Raw genomic sequence first — 21,345 nt, 5'->3', positions numbered from 1 at the left:
GCGGGGCGACTGGGCGCCCGCCGCTCCCTCAGTGCCTGGGATCCGGGCGGCAACCCCACCCCCTGCCACTGCTGCTGGTTGCCATCTGTGGAGCGATCAGCAGGGTGATAGGGCCCCACTCACACCTGCCTTGGCCTGGCGCCGCCCGCTCAACTGCTCCACCATCCCACTGCGGTCCTGCTCTCATTGGGGCCCATCAGGGCCAGCAGCGCCTCCACTGCCGCCCGCTGCCAGGGTCACATCACCAATGCCCGCCATGTTCCGTACTACCCCCTGGTGTCAGCGCACGTCATAGTGAGCGGTCGAACTCCTGGTCAAACTCCCGGTGAGGGGACAATTTGCGTATTAGGCTTTTATTATATAGAATACCATAATAAAAGTTATGTGAATGTGGTCTCTCTCAAAAATATCTTGTTTACTGTACTCACCCTTCTTATGATGATGATGTGAGATGATACAGTGCCTATGTGATAAGAGGAAGTGAGGTGAATGACATAGCAACTAGGTGTTAGGCTAATTATAGGGTCACCTGATCACAAGCACAGCAATGCCATGACAGAACCAAGTCAGCCACTGAGAGACTCCTGGGCAGGAGCCTATACAGCTTCAGGCTGGGTGAGTCCTGTCCCAGGTGGGACAGGACAGGGCAGTGAAAGATTTCATCAGCTATTCAGAATGCTGCCATTTAAAATTTATAACTTGCTTATTTCTGGAATTTTCCATTTAATATTTTTAGATTCTGGTTGACCACAGGTAAGTAAAACCACAAAAAGAGAAACTGCCGGTAAGGGGGGAACTACAACACCCAAGGCACGATCCATGAATGGATATGCTGGACTTCATTAAAATGCTCTACATCATATGTCATCAGGGAAATGCAAATTAAAACAACTACACACCTGTCAGATAGCCAAAGTCTGGAACAGTGACAACACCAAATGCTGATGAGGATGTGGAGCAAGAGTAAGTCTCATTCATCATTCATTACTGCAAAGTGGTACATCCAGCTTGGAGGACAGGCAGTGATTTTACAAAGCCAAACAAACTCTTAACATTTTGTTAGCGTAGGTAGCTAGATATTAATAAAGGAGGGAAGCAAAGGGAATCAGACATTAAGAAGCTTAATAAACTGGGAGCTGAATCCAATCGTTGCATCTGCTTCACTAGGAAGCTACTGCTTCACAGGCTCCCCAGGGGACCGCCACCTCTCTCCTGGGACCCCATCCCTGGAGGAAGGCTCATTACAGTCATTACCCAGGATTACTGAGGGAGAGATAAGACAATAAAGGAGAAAGCCCTCCGCTGGGCACACGCACAGTAGAAGCCAAGATGGCATAGAGAGGAGCATGTACTGTGAGGCACGGGCAGCAGGAACTAAGAGGGTGACCACAAGGGGCGGGGCCTAGCCTGGGAAAAGGGTCGGATTGGATAAGGGACACAGAACCCTGGAAGATCTAGGAAATGGACTGGTTAGGGGGAGGGCCCAACCAGCCTCTGAAAGGTTGAAAAACTGACTGGTTAGATTGAAGAAGTACCTGGTCTTTCCCAAATCCAAGATAATATAATCCCAACTTAACAAAGCTCTCTCTCTCTCTCTCTCTCTCTCTCTCTCTCTCTCTCTCTCCCCCCCCCCCTCCTGCTCCCCTCCCTCCCTCCTTCTCCCTTCCTCTCCCTCTTTGTTAACACCTGCTCATCCCGTACAGCCCCGCTGGTGTCCCTCCATAGCAGCCATGTGGGCCTAGCAGCCCCTTGGGGCCCAGCCAGCCTGCAGGCTCCAAGTGCCGGCCTGGACACAGCACCAGCTGAAGCACGGCAGGAGCAGACGACATGGCGGATGGGGCCAGGCCTGGACTAACCGGCCTGGGCTTGGGCGCGGCGCAGAACTTTTGGACACTGGCCTTTGGGCCTGATGAAGACACGGCTGGACTCTTTTCGACGACGGACAGAGATGAGACATTGGGAACCTGGGGGCAGCCTTCTATTCCCACCCAAATCTTCCCACCAGACCTCATCCTCGCTTGTGGGTCCCCAAAAATGTCTTGTGACCCGACAAGGGCCCCATTTTCACCAGCAACATCACGATCCAACAATTTTGCTCCTTGGTATTTACACAAAGGAATTGAAAATTTATGTCCATACCAAAACCTACACACAATGTTTGTAACAGTTTTATTCATAACTGCCAATTCATGGGAGCAACCAAGACATCCTTTGGTAGGGGAATGGATTAAGTAACCTGTGGTACATCCAACCAGTGAAATATTACTCAGCACTAAAAATAAAGTGTCAAGTCATGAAAGAACATGGAGCAAAATATAATGAAACCAATTTGAAAGTTTAATGAAACTAATTTGAAAAAGCTATAAACTGTATGATTCCAACTACATAACGTTCTAAAAATGCAAAATTATGGAGACAGTAAAAAGTGGTTGCTGAAGAGGGAATAGATAACAAGGCCATGCACAATAAAAATACTCTGTATGACAATATAATGATTGACACATTTCATTTTGCATTTATTCAAACCCATAGAGCGTCCAACACTAAAAGTAAACTATGGACCTGGGGTGACTATATGTATCAGTGTAAGTTCATCAGTTGTAGCAAACGCATCACTCTGGAGGGAGGGTGTTATAATAGAGAGGATATGCATATGTGAAAGCAGAGGGTATATGCAGAATCTTTGTATCCTCCTCTCCATTTTGATGTGAACTAAAACTGCTCTAGAAAAATAAAGTCTTGCCCTAGCTGGTTTGGCTCAGTGGATAGAGCATTAGCCTGTGAACTGAAGGGTCCTGGGTTCGATTCCAGCCAAGGGCACATGCCTGGATTGCGGGCTCAATCCCCAGTGGGGGGCGTGAAGGAGGCAGCTGATCAATGATTCTCTCTCATCATTGATGTTTCTATCTCTCTCCCTCTCCCTTCCTCTCTGAAATCAATAAAAATATATTTTAAAAAAGAAAGAAAGAAAGAGAGAGAGAGAGAGAGAGAGAGAAAGGAAGCCTTTGTCCTAGCTGGTTTGGCTCAGTGAATAGAGTGTGGGCCCAAGGACTGAAGGGTTCTGGATTCAATTCTGGTCAAGGGCAAGTACCTCAGTTGCAGGTTTGATTCCCAGCCCCAGTTGGGCGCATGCGGGAGGCGACCAACTGATGTGTGTCTCTCTCACATCGATGTTTCTCCCTCTGTGTCTTTCCCCATCCTTTCCACTCTCTCTAAAAATCAATGGAAAAATATCCTCAGGTGAGGATTAACAAAAAAGAAAAAAAAGTCTTTAAAAGAAAAAAAGGTTGAGTAGCTGTGACAGAGACCATAATGGCCCTCAAAGCCACATATATTTACTATCCATTGCTTTTAGAAGTCTGCCTGCCCTAGTTCCATATATTAAACTAGAGGCCCGGTGCACGGATTCGTGTACCAGTGGGGTCCCTCAGCCTGGCCTGTGGGGATCAGGCCGAAACCAGCCTGGTGCACAGATTCGTCCAGGGCGTGTCTAGCCCATCTCACCCAGTCCCAATTGAGGCCGATCAGGCCCGACTGGGGCAGATCAGGGCCATCTTACCCAGTCCCAGGGCCAATCAGGGCCGACTGGCTGGGGAGGGACCACAGGAGGGCTCCAGGGCGTGTCCGGCCCATCTCCTCCAGCCCCGATCAGCCGTACTCCAGGAGCAAGCTAACCTCCCAGTCAGAACGTCTGCCCCCTGATGGACAGTGCACATCATAGCAACTGGTCGAACAGTTGAACAGTCGGACACTTAGCATATTGGGCTTTTATTATATAGATGAGCAGATTAGATTGAGACACTCAGTTTCTACCTGCCCCTCAAAATCACACTAAACCACTACAAAGGCAACTTAAACATTTCATGTCTATTGTAATGTTGCAATGAAAACTATCATCAAAAAATATTGAGGAACTCATGAAATTAACAAAGGTAGACAGGATCCACAACAAAAATGCTATAGCTATAGTCACGGAAAAGAAAACGTCACTGCAGAAATAGTTCTTCATTTAAAAAGCCCCAGAAAAATCCTAGTTTCAGATTAATAAAATAGAAAGAGTCTTTGAAGAAACGTCAAGGTAATGTTTACAATCAGACCAGTCTTAGCCACTCCTCCTAGCACATGTGTGAAGTCAGACAGCTTTGACTTTTACTTCCAACACCAAGCTCTCTGACCAATATGGAAACCCAGTCCACACCCCTCAGAAGCTTTAACTGTGAGGTTGAAGCTAGAGAGAGAAGCAGAGCAAAGCCTCTGCTGACACTAGCACAGGATGAAAAGAGACCGTAAGGTGACAACAACCATTCCAGAAATCAAAACACATGTATTCTAAAACTTAGCGTGGTAATTGCAGGGGGGAGAGGGGAGGTGGGTGTAGGTGGAAGAGGGCCTAGAGGGGATAAAAGGTGATAGAAAAAATAAAATAAATTTGTAAAGTAAACAAGAATAACAAAACCACACAAAACTCCAAAAGATGTCACATTCCACAACCCTTCAATTAACAGACACTGCCCAGTGCAGCACAGAAAGAGACGGGAAGCTTACCACCTCCTGCCATGAAAGCTGTGCACAGTCTTGACCCAAGCCAGAAGAGGTAACACAGAAACCAAATCAGAAGGTCAATCTCACTTATGATTATACCAACACATATAAAACTGAATCCAGCGTAATACTGCTAACCACAATGACCAGGTAGGGTTTATTCTAGTAATATAAGACCAGGGCAGCTAAATAGAAGAAAAGGAGAACTTGATAAATTGTTGGAAAAATATTAAAAGTATTCATCAAAGTCAAATAAAGATAAGGATAAACATGCTCACTTCAACATCTGAATATTATACCAAGGACCTTAGACAATGTAAAAGTATATGAAAGATATATAAGATCTAAATGTTGACAAAAGAACACCAAAATTACATTATTTATAAATAATAAGCCTTTATCTGGAAAATACAAGAAAATTAATTGAGAAATAATAATAACTAGTGCAAGTAATTAGAAGGTTGGCATCTAAGATAAGCACATAAAATTTAGTAACGTTCCTGCAGACCTACAATAACCAGACTTCAACAGAAATGGGAAGGGAAAGATCCAATTCAAAGGTATGAAATAGCTAGGAATAAATCTGAGGAAGAGAAAAAAGATACAGAACCAAGGCTATATAAATAAATAGTTATTATACAATGCTATAAAAAGGAGAAGAAGGACGTGAAAAGCAGTTTAAGATAAAACATGACACAACATCTGGGGAAATGCAAATTCAACTGCTAATGTTTGTTTTTTAACCTTGAAAAATTTTTTAAATAGCAACAGTAAATGCTGACAGGAATATGAGGAAACAGGTACTGTCATATAATTAATGGAAATATAAATGATTGCAACCTTTTAAAAATATAATCTGGCAGGATTCATTAAGATGTACAATGAACACATTATACTTAGGACTGTAATTCTATATTTAGGAATACATTCTATAAATACACATATTAATGTTCTGAAAGACTTGATACAAAGATAGACACTGCTTGTTTATAAATAACAAAAAAACACAAATATTCATTAATGAATAATGTTTATAAAGAAATAATTTTAAAATATGGATGAGACTATGCTATGGATTACTATTCAACAGTATATTAAAAAGTACTAGTAATAAAGTAGATTGATATGTACTGAGATGTAAATATTACACAAAAGTCTGTAATTCTAAGGAAATAGTACAATCCTATTTATGTAAAAAACAAAAAAATTCCAAATCTATAAACACAGTTGTATATGAAATTACTTAAGAATTATAGATACTTTTAAGTCAAAGGCTAATGCCAAATTACTCTCTCTGTTTTGTAATAATTATCTTCATATGCCATGTCATCATACATAGGCGGCCTCTTTAATTATTAAACATTCTTCACAAATTTTCAAGTCAAATACATTACATGTTATTTTACAAAAACCAGCTTTAGGTCATGATTTTCTAATTATGTAAGTGTTTTGGCCAAATTTTATACATAAAGACAGCGTATAACTTTTTATATATGGCATTTAAGGTCAGATTCAGCATGCTAAAAGGAGAATTTAATTATACTTACCAATTTCATTGATCACTGCTCTTATTTTTGAGACAAAAGGACCAACTTCACTAGGATTCATTTTGACTCTTTCCTTAAGGTCAGCACCTGCAAAATATTTTATTTACAAATATAATCTAGTTATAAACAAAATTTTAATGAAATAAATTGAAAACTTTAAATTCATATATAACATTAAAAGTAACTGAATTTATCTGTTAAAGGAACTATATTACCTAAATTTTCCTCTCAAAGAATCAGGAAGAATAATGTATTTGTTTGTTCATATAACTACTGTGTACTTAATAATGGTTCTCAAAATCTGTGATATTAGTTCCCCTTAAACCTCTTAGAGGAAAAGATTTTGTTTAGGTTATATGTACCAATAGTTTATTAGAAACTAAAATTACAAATTTTTAAAATATTTATTTATTTAATAATACAAATAAACCCATTAATGTTAACACAAATAACTACAGATTGATGCCACTTCCTTGGTTTTTGCAAAGATGTTGGCAGTTTTACCCACTATTGCTTTTGCCTCATCAGTGCAAATGTCAACCCAGTGAAAAGGGCACAGGATGCCTTTCTACAGAGAAAATCACTTCCTGGAAGCCTGTCTTGGTGACTACAGATCACGTCTGAGAATCACTGGCTTTCACATATGAACAAACTGACAATATCATAATTATGAACTTATCACTCTGAAACAGAGAAAAATAAACATAAAGAATTCTTTAAGAAACCATATACTCTGTGGCTCAACAAAGACATTCTTTTTAATAAAATTAAACTATTTGAGATGGGTAGGTCCCCATTTAAGTAAATAGACAAATAGAAAACATAAAATTAGAGCACAGAGGGCATGCACTCAGCTACTTAGTTACTTATTGGCCCATTATACATGAATCATGACTAGACATAATATCAAGTACCAAGCAGCTGAGGTTGGGACATTCTGAGCCCACATACTTCCTATGAGAGTGAGAACTGCAGTACACATACACACACACACACACACACACACACACACAGTAGAGGCCGGGTGCACAAAATTCGTGCACAGGTAGGGTCCCTAGGCCTGGCTGGCAATCAGGGCCAATCGGGGCCTTCCTTCCCCTGGTTGTTGGCTGCCGGCTGGCGCCTTCCTTCCCCTGGCTGCCGGCTGGGGCCTTCCTTCATTCCATACCGCCCCCTGGTTGTCAGCACACGTCATAGCCAGTGGTCAAACTCCTGGTCGGTTGAACTCCAAGGGGACAATTTGCATATTAGCCTTTTATTATATAGGAGGATATTCACACACCCTAGAAAATCTCTCAAACACACGCCCAAGGAAATGAGAAAATAACAATTAATACAACATATGTAAAAGAGCAAAAAATTGGAAATAACCTAAATATTGATCAAAAGGATTGTTAATAAGACAGAAAAAAATATATAATGGAATGAAGAATTCTAGTGTAAATGAAGGAATTAGAGTACAAATATAGGTAGATCTAAAAATGTTGAAGAATCTATAATTACACTTACTAGTATAATTATATACAGAAAAGATACACAGGATAATAACCATTTTACACAAGGATGCTATTTAGGCATATAAAACATACATGGATTGATAAATACCAAATTCAAATGGTGATCTCTGGGCGGGGACAGGTGATGAGATTCAATCTGCACAAAGCGAGGACTTTAATCTCTGTAACATCATATTGCTTAATAAGTTCAGTTGGGTACCCGAACTGTTAAACGTTTGTGGATACCTAATATATGTCTTCTAATTTTTCCATGAAGAATTAAAATTTAGCATGAAAGAAAAATGTTATTAAAGCCAAAAAATATCTAAGGTAGGATGTATTTGCTAAAAGACATAATGGTTCAACTCACTACCACTTAACATTGAGAATATGATTTTAAATTGAGAATATACAATGTTGCTCAGTGTATACTGGGCTAATACACATCTAATCTAATAAAAGAGTAATATGCAAATTAGCTGTCACTTCGCAACAAAGATGGTGGTGCCCATAGCGTCCTGTGCCCGGAGCGGCAGCAGCGGAGAGCTGCCAGTGGTGGTGGGCGTGGTGGCCTGGCTGCCAGGCTGCCGGCTTGGGTGGGCTGTACCCCGGGCTGCTGGGGTCTGCGCTGAGGCGACCGGTGGTACGGGCAACTGCGGGGCGCGTCTGAGGCTGGGGCGCTGGGAGACGTTGGACTGCAGCCCAGGAGGCGAGGCGCCAGAGGACCCGGCACTGAAGCCGCCTCCTACGAGATGTATCCTAGCCTAGGTGTGCAGGAAGCGGGTTCGGGGAACCTCTCCCTTTGCGGCGCCCAGAGCCCGGCTCGGAGAGGTGCAGCGGAGAAAGGCCGAGTTGCTTTACTAGGAGCAGCAGACCCGCCCTAGGCCGCTTCTCCTTGGGAATCTGGAGAAGACCCACTTCCAGTCCGGAGGCCGACGTGAACGCTGGGCGTCTTTTGAAGAATGATCGTTTTGCTTGGGAATATGGTCTGTCTGTAGAAAGCTGGGAAAGAACAAAATCTGTTACCAGTCCTCCTCCAAACAGACACCCTCTGGAGCTGAAAGCCTCAAGAGCGAGCGCTCTCACGCCCCCATCTCTGGTCCTACCAGTGTCCGAGGCGGATCTGGTGAGTAGGAGGCCACCCTGCCTGTCGTCAGTCCGAGGGAGACATGTCTGGGAGTAGTGAGAAGGGGCATCTTCTAAAAGAAGCTTCTCTGTCATTAACCCTTTCATAAATTTCTCCACTTTGGTAACAAGACATTTACTTTTTATATATTCAGAAGCAGGATATTTCCCACATGCTCCAATCAGTAGGATGCAGCCCCTTGCTCTACACCAGTCACAGCTGAAAAAAGAGATGCCCATTAACCACATACCCTTCCCCCACAAACTTCAAAAAGTTGGGTTGGCTTCCTTTCCAGGGAGCTAGGACTGATTTTGGGGTCCCCGATACACTGGACCTGGTCGCTGTGGAGCGATCTACCTGCTCAAAAGACAGGGGTGGGATAAAACAGAGGATGTATTTGAGTTTTGTTCTGTTTTTCCAAAATTCCCTGTTACAAACACTTCTGCAGTAGTCCTCAATTGTACTCGAAGTACTTTATTTCCTCCATTTGTATGCATACTCCTTTCTCCAAATTTTAACATTTTTGAAACCAGGATACATCTTAACAGAAAGGTTAAAAGGACTTGCTAGATGCTAGGCATCTACGTGGATAGATAGATAGATAGATAGATAGATAGATAGCTAATATGCAAATTGTCCCCTCGGGAGTATGCCCAGGAGACCAGGAGTTTGATCGCTCGCTATGACGTGCACTGACCACCAGGGGGCAGCGTGGAACAAAGGAAGGCCCCAGCCGGCAGCAGAAGGCCCCGACTGGCCCTGATCGCTGGCCAGGCCAAGGGACCCTACCCGTGCATGAATTTCATGCACCGGGCCTCTAGTTGGTTAATAAAAGTAGTTAAATGTAGTGCTCTATGGGAGAGAGGAGCAGATGGAAGAGGCAAGCACTGCAGAGGGGAAAGACAGGGACTCTGAATGAGTCCTGGAGGAGCCCCAGGAATGCACCCTGGAACCCACCAAGTCCTTACATGAGGTGCCCTCTAACACAGCACCTATGCTGGCTCTGTGGCACACCGCCCGCTGGGAGTCCTTACATGAGGTGCCCTCTAACACAGCACCTATGCTAGCTTTATGGCAAACCGCCTGCTGGGAGACCGCACTGGTTTGGAGGAGGCTCCTGGAGCCATGCCAGGAGCTCAGGGGTCCAGGGTTTGGTCCTGACACCTGTGGCCCATGCACTGCCCACCAATCACAGCTCAGAGGTTTAGAAATCGCTGCTCTAAGGTATTAACATTCAAATACATAAATATAACAAACTAAGATACTGAAACAACTTTGAATAACTTTATTAGTCAGAAGCACCCATACTTCTAATCACATCATGACATCTGTATCCATTTGAACAATACACATAACAATCAAGCACGTTGACAATTTTAGTGAGAAATTTTGTCAGAACACAATTTACTAGAATTCAAAAGCAGAAGTAAAACTACCTTTACTTAAAAAAAAAACACCAGTGTAGTTCAACGAAACACTCAAGTGAGAGTTCTATATATAAGAATCAATTACCAAGAATTGTTTATAATCTATTTTAGAGATTACAAAGGGAAAAATTCTCAGTCTCAGTAACTTCTCATAAAATTTCACTTCAAAAAGTTTATGGTAAAAACAATCCACATGTACTTTCTACTTACTTTTAGAACACTAAAAGAGCAAAAATAGATGACTAGGGTTACATGTTTACAACCAATACAGTAATCGCACTAAAAGGACTTTTTCATAATTTCATTATAGATAATACATTAAAAATGTTACTACAAAATCATTTTGAAATAGCAGAATTATTTGATATTTTCTTTGAGTGAGTGAGTGAGTGAGTGAGTGTGAGTGTGTGTGTGTGTGTGTGTGTGTGTGTGTGTGTGTGTGTATAAGAAACAAGATAGCCCTAGCTGGTTTGGCTCAGTGGATAGAGCGTTGACCTGTGGACTGAAGGGTCCCGGGTTCGATTCTGATCAAGGGCACGTGCCTGGGTTGGGGGCTTGATCCCCAGTAGGGGGCGTGCAAGAGGCAGCCAATCAATGATTCTCTCTCATCATTGATGTTTCTATCTCTCTCTCTTTCTAACTTCCTCTCTGAAATCAATAAAATAAAAAGAAACAAGATAAAAATTGGACAGGGCACACACTCAAGACAATCTCATGTAAACTATTGTAGCCAGTGCTTCACACTGAGCTTTGATTATCAAAATGACATGCTCAGTATTCTACAAGAAGTGCAGGCAGCCCTGGCCCCTGTGGGCTGGGTGTCCTCCAGGCACTACAGGGTTGCGGCTTGATTCCAGGTCAGGGCACAGGCCCTGGTTGCAGGCTTGATCCCCAGAAGGGGACATGCAGGAGGCAACCCCCTTCTGACATGGATGTTTCTCTCTCCCTCTCCCTTCCTCTCTCTCTAAAAATCAATAAAAAACTTTAAAAGAAAAAAAAAAGTACAGGCAAAAAAAAGTATACAAGAGTGATTTCCAAACTGGAGTCATGCTTAGGGTATGGCATGGTATCTGAAAACATACACGTATAGGAAACATTGTCTACAGTCATGATTACTATGATATACTTCTTTTTTTTCTGTATCTAGATATCATTGTAGTTTATAACAGAAAATTCATTTAAATACATTATTATAACCAGAGTGGTATTTTGACATTATGCATTTTCTCAATCAACATAGGACAGTGATGGCGAACCTATGACACACGTGTCAGAGGTGACACACAAACTCATTTTTTTGGTTGATTTTTCTTTGTTAAATGGCATTTAAATATATAAAATAAATATCAAAAATATAAATCTTTGTTTTACTATGGTTGCAAATATCAAAAAATTTCTATATGTAACACGGCACCAGAGTTAAGTTAGGGTTTTTCAAAATGCTGACACGCCAAGCTCAAAAGGTTCGCCATCACTGACATAGGACCATTATGATGCTTAAATGCATGAGATTTTAGAGCTTAAAAGGAAAACATATTCCAAAGCAGTAAATCACCAGAACGGTAAAGCAAGCCCTGCCCTACAAGTCAGGGGAAGTAGCTCCAGCTAAACCACCCCTTTCATCAGGTCCTTGACCTTACATAGACTCTTTAAAAAGATAGCATGTGACTTACCCAATGAGATTGTTTTATTCTAAAAACTAGTGGCCTGGTGCACGAAATTCGTACACATTAAAAGGGAAGATACTCAGACCCAGCCGGCCCCACCCCCATTGGGCGAGACCCAGACCCGGCTGGCCCCACCCCCGTCACGTCCCTGGCTAGCGCCAGGCAGGGACGCAGCGTCACGTCCCCACCCACCCGCGTGCACCTCGCCATGCATGCAGCCCTGCCCACCCGCACCTGCCACGCACGCAGCCTCCTGCTGATCAGTCGTTACTGCATGAGGGCGTCATGAACATTAGCATATTAGCTCTTTATTATATAGGATGTTTTCTTCTCAAATGTTTGTAACAAATAATTCAGAAGCCCAGTTAACGTCACAACTTCAGTTACCAAAACCAAAAAGTATACTAATACACTTGGTGATTTTTTTCAAAATTATTTACTTTGCATGTATATTCACTTAACATAATTTCATGTAACAATTATTTTTACAGACAGAGAACAGAAGCTATCACTCCAACCAGAGTCTCACTTGCAGACAGTTCCAGCACCAGAGGCACCGTGGGCATAACACCATGCACAGCTCTTACAACATGCATTCTCCACACTTCATGCAGGCTTCACATTATCAGAGCAAACAGTTCCTCAACATACATATTTGTATATTCATGTGTACTGGTATGTGTATACATCTGTATAATGAAATACAAGAAGAATAAAGAATATAAAAACTGTTATTTTTATTAGAGGAATAATGGAGTAGAGGAAGTGGGATGACAGGGGGATTTCTCTCTTTATATACTTTTTCATACATTCTGTACAAATCTCACACATTTTGACCTATTATATTTTTTAAACTAAAATTTAATTTTAAAAATGTAAGTGAAATATGGTTATTGATTCTAAATAATAGATTTAAATGGGAAGTCAGAAATCACTCTGTCCAACCTCCAATGCATATAGGGATCAGTTTAATAGGGCTTAATTATGTTTTTCTAATATCTTAGAAAAACGATACAGAAAAAATGAACCAAAGTCAAGAACCAGAGACACTATCAGTGACTAGGAGGATGGTCTGAGACAATCCAGAGACACTGCTAAACACACCCAAAAGACTGTATTCTTCAACAATAACTAATAAATGAAGCCTAATTAAAATTAATATTTTAAATTAACAGAGACTATAAGTTTAAATTTATCTGGACTTACACTTAATCTGTACATATTAATAAAGACAGACCTACTAAACTGTTTCAAATATATGTAAGCAAAGAAAATCTTTCAAAGAAATTTGAAAGAATGGTTCTATTATACACATTGAATTAATAAATGATTTGCCCCAATTTTCCTATAATTCAAACACTGATTTTTTTTTTACAAAATACAGTAACAGTTCTTATGAGTTAAAATATAGATATCTTAATCATGACAAAGTTTAAAAGCATATACAGCAAAGAGAGTGTATCTGATTAATACTTGAAAAACGTATTCAAAGCTAACTTGTTAATCTAGTAAAAGGATGTGGTATATTACTTAATATGTCCCCAAAAAGGCAACCTATAAAAGACATCTGTAAAATGTATTAAAGCATTAAAGCCTATTTCAAAGAATATACATAATATAGCAATGCAAAACATATGGGCAGCAAATAAATAGGTAAGATTAAAAGAATTCTACCAATAACTACAGTGTTTTAATCACAAAACCTATTACTAACAAAAAGACAGTGTGGCAGGATAGTAAGAAGCTAGGAAGTGAAATGGGGAAAGTGGACTGGGGAAACTGAGACAAGACAATTAAACAAGGCCGAACAGTGTGGGCAGCTTGCAGCCAGCCTGTGAATCCCAAGACCTCATCCTCCCCCACCAAGGACACTTGAGAGCAAATGGTTTACACCCTCCCTCACTAGAGAACACAGAGCATAAGCCCCCCTGGCCTGGGAAAACAGAGAACAAACAGCCAATTAATGCCACTTGTTCCAGCTAAACCCAAGGGCAGGTGAAGTCTGGGGGACAAATAACAAAAGCCCCAAAAGCATCTGGATGGTATCACTTGAGAGAGCAATGTTAGGCAGGATAAACAGCTGCTAGGGCAGGAGGAGGGAAGGGGGAAGGGGAGTTTATCTCACCCACTGAACAAAGTCAGCAGTCTTGGGACTTGACGAGATAAAATTGCCAGATGATCTAATAAATTCCGTGAAAAGTCACAGCAACGTAAAAGGGGGACCTTGAAATCTAGTCTGACAGGTGAACCTTGAAACCTATAGGGGGAAGTATAAAACCCTTGAACCCACACCAGGCGGGACGCTCAGACCAGCTCAGTTGCCCATTTGTGCTTTATGCCAAGTGTATTCTTAATAAATTTGCTTGCTTTGTTTCCTTAAATTCACTTGCTTTGCTTCAACACTGCTTTCTATCACTTGTCTGAATTCTTTCCCACGAGCCGAGGAGGGGAGAACCTCCTCTGACTTGGGCAGCTCTCGGGTAACAACAGTAATGTTACTATGGTCATTAACACTATTTCTGAAGTGTTGTTCTACCTTCACAGTATCATGTCACTCCTCATGGATTCACATAATAGGGCCTTCTTTAAAGGCCCCCAAACTGACCAAAGTCCTCCCAATAAGGCCCTCAGCAGCCCTCACAGGACCTGAGAACAGTGACCTCACAGCCATCTGTCATGGCACTTGACTCAGTCCCCTGGAGGAATATTCACTAGTCCTAAAGTCACAGATACAAGAATGCTATTGTCTTGGTATACATTTTCCATATTCTTTAAGGAATAAAATAGAAATACATGTAAAGCCCTTATAAAAACTATGAAGAGCCATCAGTAACTTACTATTGACTATCCGTAGGTACACTGTGGCAATGAAGCCTCGAACAACCTACCAGGCAGATGGTGTTACTTGTGTTTGACAGATGTAAAAGCAGAAATCTGCACTGCAGAACCTCACCACACAGGCAGCTGAGGAGTATAACTTCACTGTCTTTGATTGCCAAAGGAGTTAAAACTAACCCTTGTAGGTATGCTACATTACATCAAGAGCCAAAATATAAACCATTTACATGGAATAGTCTTACATACCGTAAAATTCTGCAATATTTTCATGTGGAAGCCACAGAGTTTGAAGCTCGGAAAACTAAGGACCCTTAAGAAACTGAAGAATATCAGTTTCACAACTAAGACACCTCTAAAAAGATTCTATCTAGAAGTATTTCCCCATCTTTTCAGCATCATTCTTGGTATACACTAAATGTTCAATACTCGATTAATGAATAAAATAGTGTATGTTGTCATTCTTTCAAAAGTTTGGTTACCTCAAAGGGATTATCCCATTTATATTTTCACTGGGGAAAAAAAAACATTCTTCAGTCAACTTCTCCCTTCATTTACTTATTAGTAAATTACAATGATACTGCATGTTATCAGCATTTTTTATCTTAATCATGTACATTGTTTACTAGTTGAAACAGATTCACTCAATTTCATGGCTTAGAAATACTCACAAATATGGAAAATAAAAAAAAAACATAATCTTTTGGTAAGCAGTATAAATGGGAAAACAACATTTATCTTTCACTGCTGTAGCTACCAATTTTAAAATACATCCTGTGAACATAGGTAGGCACTACTACAAACACCAACCTTCAAAGCAAATGTCTATACTTAACATATTGTAGTGGGGCAGCTATTGCTAGTCAAGTAAAGTATTTTCTAAGCCACTGATAAATACAGCACACTGTTGTGGGTAAAAAATACAATTTTTCCTTCCCAGCTGATCTTTCAGAAATAGTATTCATGTACTACACACAAATGACTCAAATTATTGTTTCAACTTCCAAACAAGCTACATGTTACAAAAGTGTCTAATACTGACAAAGCATCTTTTTTCTTGTAAACCAGTAAAAAAAAAAAAAAGACAAAGAGGAATTATGGGTAATGGAATTCAAACCACAGAACACATTATAATAGGCTATTAGTGAGGAAAAATTAGACTGCAATTTAATTCATAATAAAATTTATTTACATACCAGCACAGAATATCCCTGGGACTTCACTCCTCACTATTACAGTCCGTACTTTCTTATCAGATTTTAAAGCGTCCACAGCTTTTGAGAGCTAAATATAAACAGGGAGAATAAGAAGAAAAAGGGAGAACATTTTTCAGGTTGATGTCAACACTATAGTTTAATTTTAGAAGCAAAGAGTTTAATCTTTACACTCACCATTTTAACGAGATTTTTACTGAATGAATTTTTGGCATGAGCTCTGTTTATTCCAAGCACCACAATTCCTAGTTATGAAAAAAGCACAAGCACTTGAGTTAGTGAGTGTTCAGGGTACAGACTCCCACACACAGCTAGTTAACTGGACACTTAAGAAATCTACCACCTCCTCGAAGTGCCCTCCAAGAGCTTAGTTTTGTGTTTACCTTCTGTTTCAAGCATATATTTTAAAGAATGTGGTACTGTAACATATTTATAAAATCAATCTTCTGCTTCATATTCACTGCTTTTCTTCCGACTGATACAGAAGAGCTTTAGAACATCATGTCCCTACAATTTATCTCTTTAAGCACCACCAAGGTAATCAGCATATTTAAGTACACTTTATACCACAAGTTAGACTAACTAGAAGGAAGGCCACGCTTACTAGTGAAAATTCTCAATTACAGCATACTACTTAAAATGCGGTTGTATCACCTTCACCTACCTACAGAACTAATGGCTAACAAATCCTTGTCACAGGCAAGGACAGCAGGATCAGCTTTTTGCTAGTGGTATACATACCAGGTATTACCACCTCAATTACTCTTTTTGTCATACTAACTAGTTTTCATTATCTCCATCCCAAATTTCTCTCCCTCTATTGCATATACTTAAACTGAAGGCACTTCCACTTGGAAATCTAACAAGCAACTCAACCTCAATCTATAGAAACAAAGTTCATTCTATCTCCCACACAGCCCAGCTCTCCCTCCTAACTTCCCTAGTTTTATCAGAGACCATCACCTAAATCCAGGCTCCCATTCTAATTGCTGCAGTCAAATCAATATTCCAAAAATAATTCTAAGCATATAATTTAACCCCTGCTTAAATACCTTTAATTTTATCTTATTTCCAAAATGTCTGAGTTCAAAGACCTTAATTTGATATTCAAAGTTGTATATACCTGTACTCAACCCTGTCCCGAGTAAGCACAAATTTTCCTTGTATAACAGAAATGCCTTTCATCTAGTTGGGAATGGAGGTGGGTGTTAGGTCTGATCAAATAATTGATCAATACCCTATCCCCTGGGAACTGACCTTTCTGACCACTTTCACAAAAGACAATCCCCTTCACTTGACCACATTCCACTTACTAAGACCATTATCCTTCTCCTGTGGACATTCCCAGGATCTGGAACTGCCCAGAGAATTCTCTGCCCAGAAAATGCCCGCCTAGGAGTCCTTTAAAATCTCTGACTCCCCGTCCCTGGGTGCTGACGCCAATTTGGGGCTCAACCATCTGCTATACAGATGACCTCATAAATTCATAATCCCTCAATACTTAGGCCTCGTGCCTTCCTCCTTCGTCGACCCTAACATTTGATGCCGAAACCCGGGAGGGTTCCACAGGGAAGGGGAGCCATCACCCTGGCTTCGCTCACCCCGAGTTTGCTACTCAGAGAGCAGTAGGCAGTGGCAGCTCGTCCTGGGCTTGCCTCCCAATCCTACTTGGTGACTTGATTGCCGGCCTCGATCAGGCCTCCCTCCCTTAAGGGCCCTCCTGAACCAGCCAAGGAGGACACCGGATCGGGAACCTCCCCTTCTCCATCGCTGACCCTCCATCCCACACCGGCCAGTCTTCTCTAGGTGAGTGACGTTCCACAATTTCGTCTGGAGTCTTCTGTCCACTCTCCCTCACTGACTTCTCGAAGGTCTCTCTTCTCGAAAGCCCTAGCGCTAGGCCAGAAGGCTCCTCAGCCATTCAGCCCCGGGTCCTTCTGGACTGGGGACGCCCAGTCTGGAGGGTCATCCCTCGTTTCTCGGGGTGATTTGTTTAGCAGCGGGGACGCCTGCCCTAAGCAGTCACCTTGGGATTTGTGATCCGTCACTCACCCCTCCTCTCTCGTGGGCCACGCTACACTCCCTCTGCACTCACAGGGCAGATCAGGCCCAGGGCCCTCATTTTCTTTTCTAACACTGTTTGGCCACAATGTGAGCTAAATAATAAGTCTCAATGGCCTGAAAACTGCACTTTCCATCTTAACACATTGCGCGATTTAGATAATTGCTGTCACCGCAATGGAAAATGGTCAGAGATTCCCTCCGTCCAGGCCTTTTCACCCTCAGTCCCAGCCCTCTCTCTCTCAGTCCTGCTCTACCCGTCAGATCCTTCTCCTTCACACGAAACATCACCCCTAACACTTCTGATTCTGAATCTACTTTTGACCCAGGAGACCACCGACCGCTACCCCCTTGTGCACCTCCTCCCTCACCTACAGTAGATTCCCAAAACCTAGACCCTCCTAACCAGCAACCACCTTCTCCCCGACCCCTGAGCGCCCAAATCCTGAGAACTCAAGCTCCAGTACAGACTTTTCCCACCTAACACTCGCTCTCGGGCCACCCAAAGACCACCTTCCTCAATAGCCACTTCTATTCCTGTGCCCCATCTACCCCTGAGGGAGGGAGCAGGAACTGAGGGTATTGTCTGGGTACACGTCCGATTCTCTATGTGGGACCTCACACAGATTAGAGGCATCTCGGGTCTTTTTCTACCGACCCCACTACCTTTACCAAAGAATATGAGTACCTGACCCAGTCCCATGACCTGACCTAGCACGACGTCTATGTCATCCTGTCCTCCTCTCTCACCCCAGGACCATGCTGTGCCCTCCATAGACAGGACTCGGTGGCCAACCCAGTTGGCGCTGATGTGGTCCCCCAACTGACCTGAGATGGGACTAAAAGGTTACTTCTCCAGGGCACCAGCTCCGAAGCCATATAATCACCTGTCTCGTTGCCAGACTCAAAAAGCTGTCCATAAGGCAGTCAGCTATGACACAATAAAATCACTCAGGGCCCTGACGGAAACCCAGCTCTCCTCCCCCACCTCAAGGAGGCCTTACGGAAATTTACCACCGTAGACCCCACCTCCGCAGAGGGAACCCTTCTTCTGAACACCCACTTTATAGCCCCATCTGCCCCCGACATATGCCATAAACTTCAAAAAACAGACACGGTAAACAAACATATCAAAAAGACTTTATTAATCTGGCCTGTAAGGTCTTTAATAATGGAGATGAGGAGAGCCAAATCCAAAAACAAGGCGAGATCAGGCCTTCCAGCTCCACCTACTGCTCTCACAAACCCCAAAGGAAGTGCTGGTCCTCCAACAAGGGTAGGACAGGGGTTAAGCCTCCTCCAGGCCCTGCTTCAAATGCAGCAAGGAAGGACACTGGGTCTAGTCCTACTCAAACCCGAGACCCCCGCCTGGGCCCTGCCCAAGGTGCAGAAGAAAAAGCCACTGGAAATCAGGCTGTAGTCTGTCCCCTCCAGGTCAGACCTCAGACAGCCCAGCAAGACCACCCTATGGATCCGGTTTGGAGCTCCCAGACCTCCTGGGATTGGGCACTGAAGACTGAAGCTGCCCAGGCCCTGACAGGGCCGCACAGACTTACATCACCAGAGCAGAGCCTCGGGTAATGATTGTGGTGGCACATAAGCCGATCTCCTTTTTAATTGACACCTGGTGCCACTTGTTCTTCCCTCCACGAATTCACGGGAACCCTTGTCCCCTCCTCAGTCTGTTATGGGGGTTGATGGACTAGTCTCACAGCCATTAGCCACCTCACCTCACACTGCATCTTACTAGACACCCCCTTATCCACCCTTTTCTCTTTCTACCTCGGTGCCCGGCCAGGGCTGCAGTGCATCCCCTCATAAAGCCAGTTGTCCCAAACCACAGTCACCTGCCTCGGTTTCACTCTCACCCCACAAAGCCGAGCCATTCCTTGGACTGTAAATGCATTATTTCCTCCATGGCTGTCCCCTCCTCTAGACAAGAAATACTCTCCTTTCTCCGGCTCACTGGGTACTTTCGCCTCTGGTTCCCAACTTTAGTCTCCTCACAAAGCCCCTCTATGATAAGTGAAGGGACCCCTCACTGAGGCCTTAGATCCCAAGGCCAGCATTCTCACCCCTTTAATGCTCTGAAAACTGCTCTCACTTCAGCACGTTCTCAAAGAACAACTTTCTTTACTGCAAAACTGCAAATGCTTACTTAACAGCCCTGCTGCTATCAGAAGCTGAACTCATTATCACCCAAACCTTAGCATGTTATCCCTAAGGAAAATGTGGCAGTTTTAAATCCAAGCGGCTGGAGGCCTGGGAACTGCAGTCCTAGAACAGGCTGCAGGGCCTGCTCCTTCCTCCCCCAGCCTTTTCTCCAGCCCCATGTGCCTGTGCATAATTATCCACAGTCTTCAGTAACTTAAAGGCTTTGGAGCATTGCTGGGTTAAATGATAAACATCTAAATATTTTTAAGTAACATAAAATACTGAAACATTGATGTTAGACAAGTTTTAAATTCGCCTGCTCTTCACTTTTAGTACAAAAGGCCTCTTGTACTTTGTTGAAGGTATATTTTCTGGAAAGTAAGAGTGTGTTTAAAATGTGTTCATAAATGTCAATCTAAGAAATGCGGGTTGTTTACTTTTTGCTAAAGCTGGTTATTTGTGAATGGGTAGGAGGATTTGTGAAAGTTGTAGAAAAGTCTGTCCAGTGAGTCAGGACCTGATCCCCCTGATGTCTGAGGGACCCCTTCTCTCCGAGTGAGCCCAGGCTCTCCTGTGGCTTAGGTCTTTAAGTTGGAGCCTAGCCTTTCTTTATTTCCACTGCTCATTCACAGTCCGTGACACTATCATTGCAAGCCTCACAGATCTTCCTGCTTGGCATTTAGGACCCTCTCTCCCCTTTTCTAGCCTTCTTAAAGGTCATACACTGTGAAAGACACCGAGTCAGGAATGATCCCGTAACACAGGGAGATAACAAAGCAGACCAGGAGGCCAAGGCAGCGGCTCAGAGGAAGCCCCTGTCTCCCCAACTCTTAGCTCTACCCCATGTAACACCCTCATACACTCCAGGGGAGCTTAGTCCCTATTAGCTCTTGGGGTCACTCAGGAAGATCCATGGTTAAAATTTCAGGGCAAGTATATCCTTACCTAGGGACAGGCCCGTGATATCTTTCGGGCTACTCATAATTCCCTATATATAGGATACAGACCGCTTCTACAACTCCTAACCCACCCACCCCCACCCCATCACATGTCCTAGCCTAGCCTCCCTACTGCAAGATATCCCCAAAACCTGTTCTACTTGTTACTCAGTATCTCCCGCAGGACAGGGTAGACCTCCTCCTTTCCCCACTCATCAGGCAAGGGCCAAACCCCTGGACAAGACTGGCAGATTGACTGCACTCACTTGTCCCCCATTAAAAGAACCAAGTATCTCTTAACCCTCGTGGACACCTCCTCAGGCTGGGCAGAAGCATTG

At 42.7% G+C, this 21,345-nt stretch overlaps 1 protein-coding gene across 3 annotated transcripts in view; it reads right to left on the bottom strand.

Annotated features, from left to right (window-relative positions):
- The window catches only part of AUH (AU RNA binding methylglutaconyl-CoA hydratase), a 157,220-nt gene that overhangs the window by 132,821 nt on the left and 3,054 nt on the right, over positions 1-21,345 (bottom strand). For all 3 annotated transcript variants that reach the window (XM_014446776.2, XM_023745710.1, XM_023745711.1), the window contains exons 2-4: positions 16,032-16,099; positions 15,837-15,924; positions 6,090-6,176 (exon numbers count right to left, since the gene is read on the bottom strand). In XM_014446776.2, the coding sequence (XP_014302262.2) occupies positions 6,090-6,176; positions 15,837-15,924; positions 16,032-16,099 (243 nt within the window). The remainder of the gene's footprint in view (positions 1-6,089; positions 6,177-15,836; positions 15,925-16,031; positions 16,100-21,345) is intronic.

Source organism: Myotis lucifugus, unplaced genomic scaffold, assembly GCF_000147115.1.
Source record: "Myotis lucifugus unplaced genomic scaffold, Myoluc2.0 scaffold_573, whole genome shotgun sequence".
Classification (NCBI taxonomy): Eukaryota; Metazoa; Chordata; class Mammalia; order Chiroptera; family Vespertilionidae; genus Myotis; species Myotis lucifugus.
Note: the sequence above shows the minus strand (reverse complement) of the source record. Positions and strands in the feature narration are given on the sequence as shown.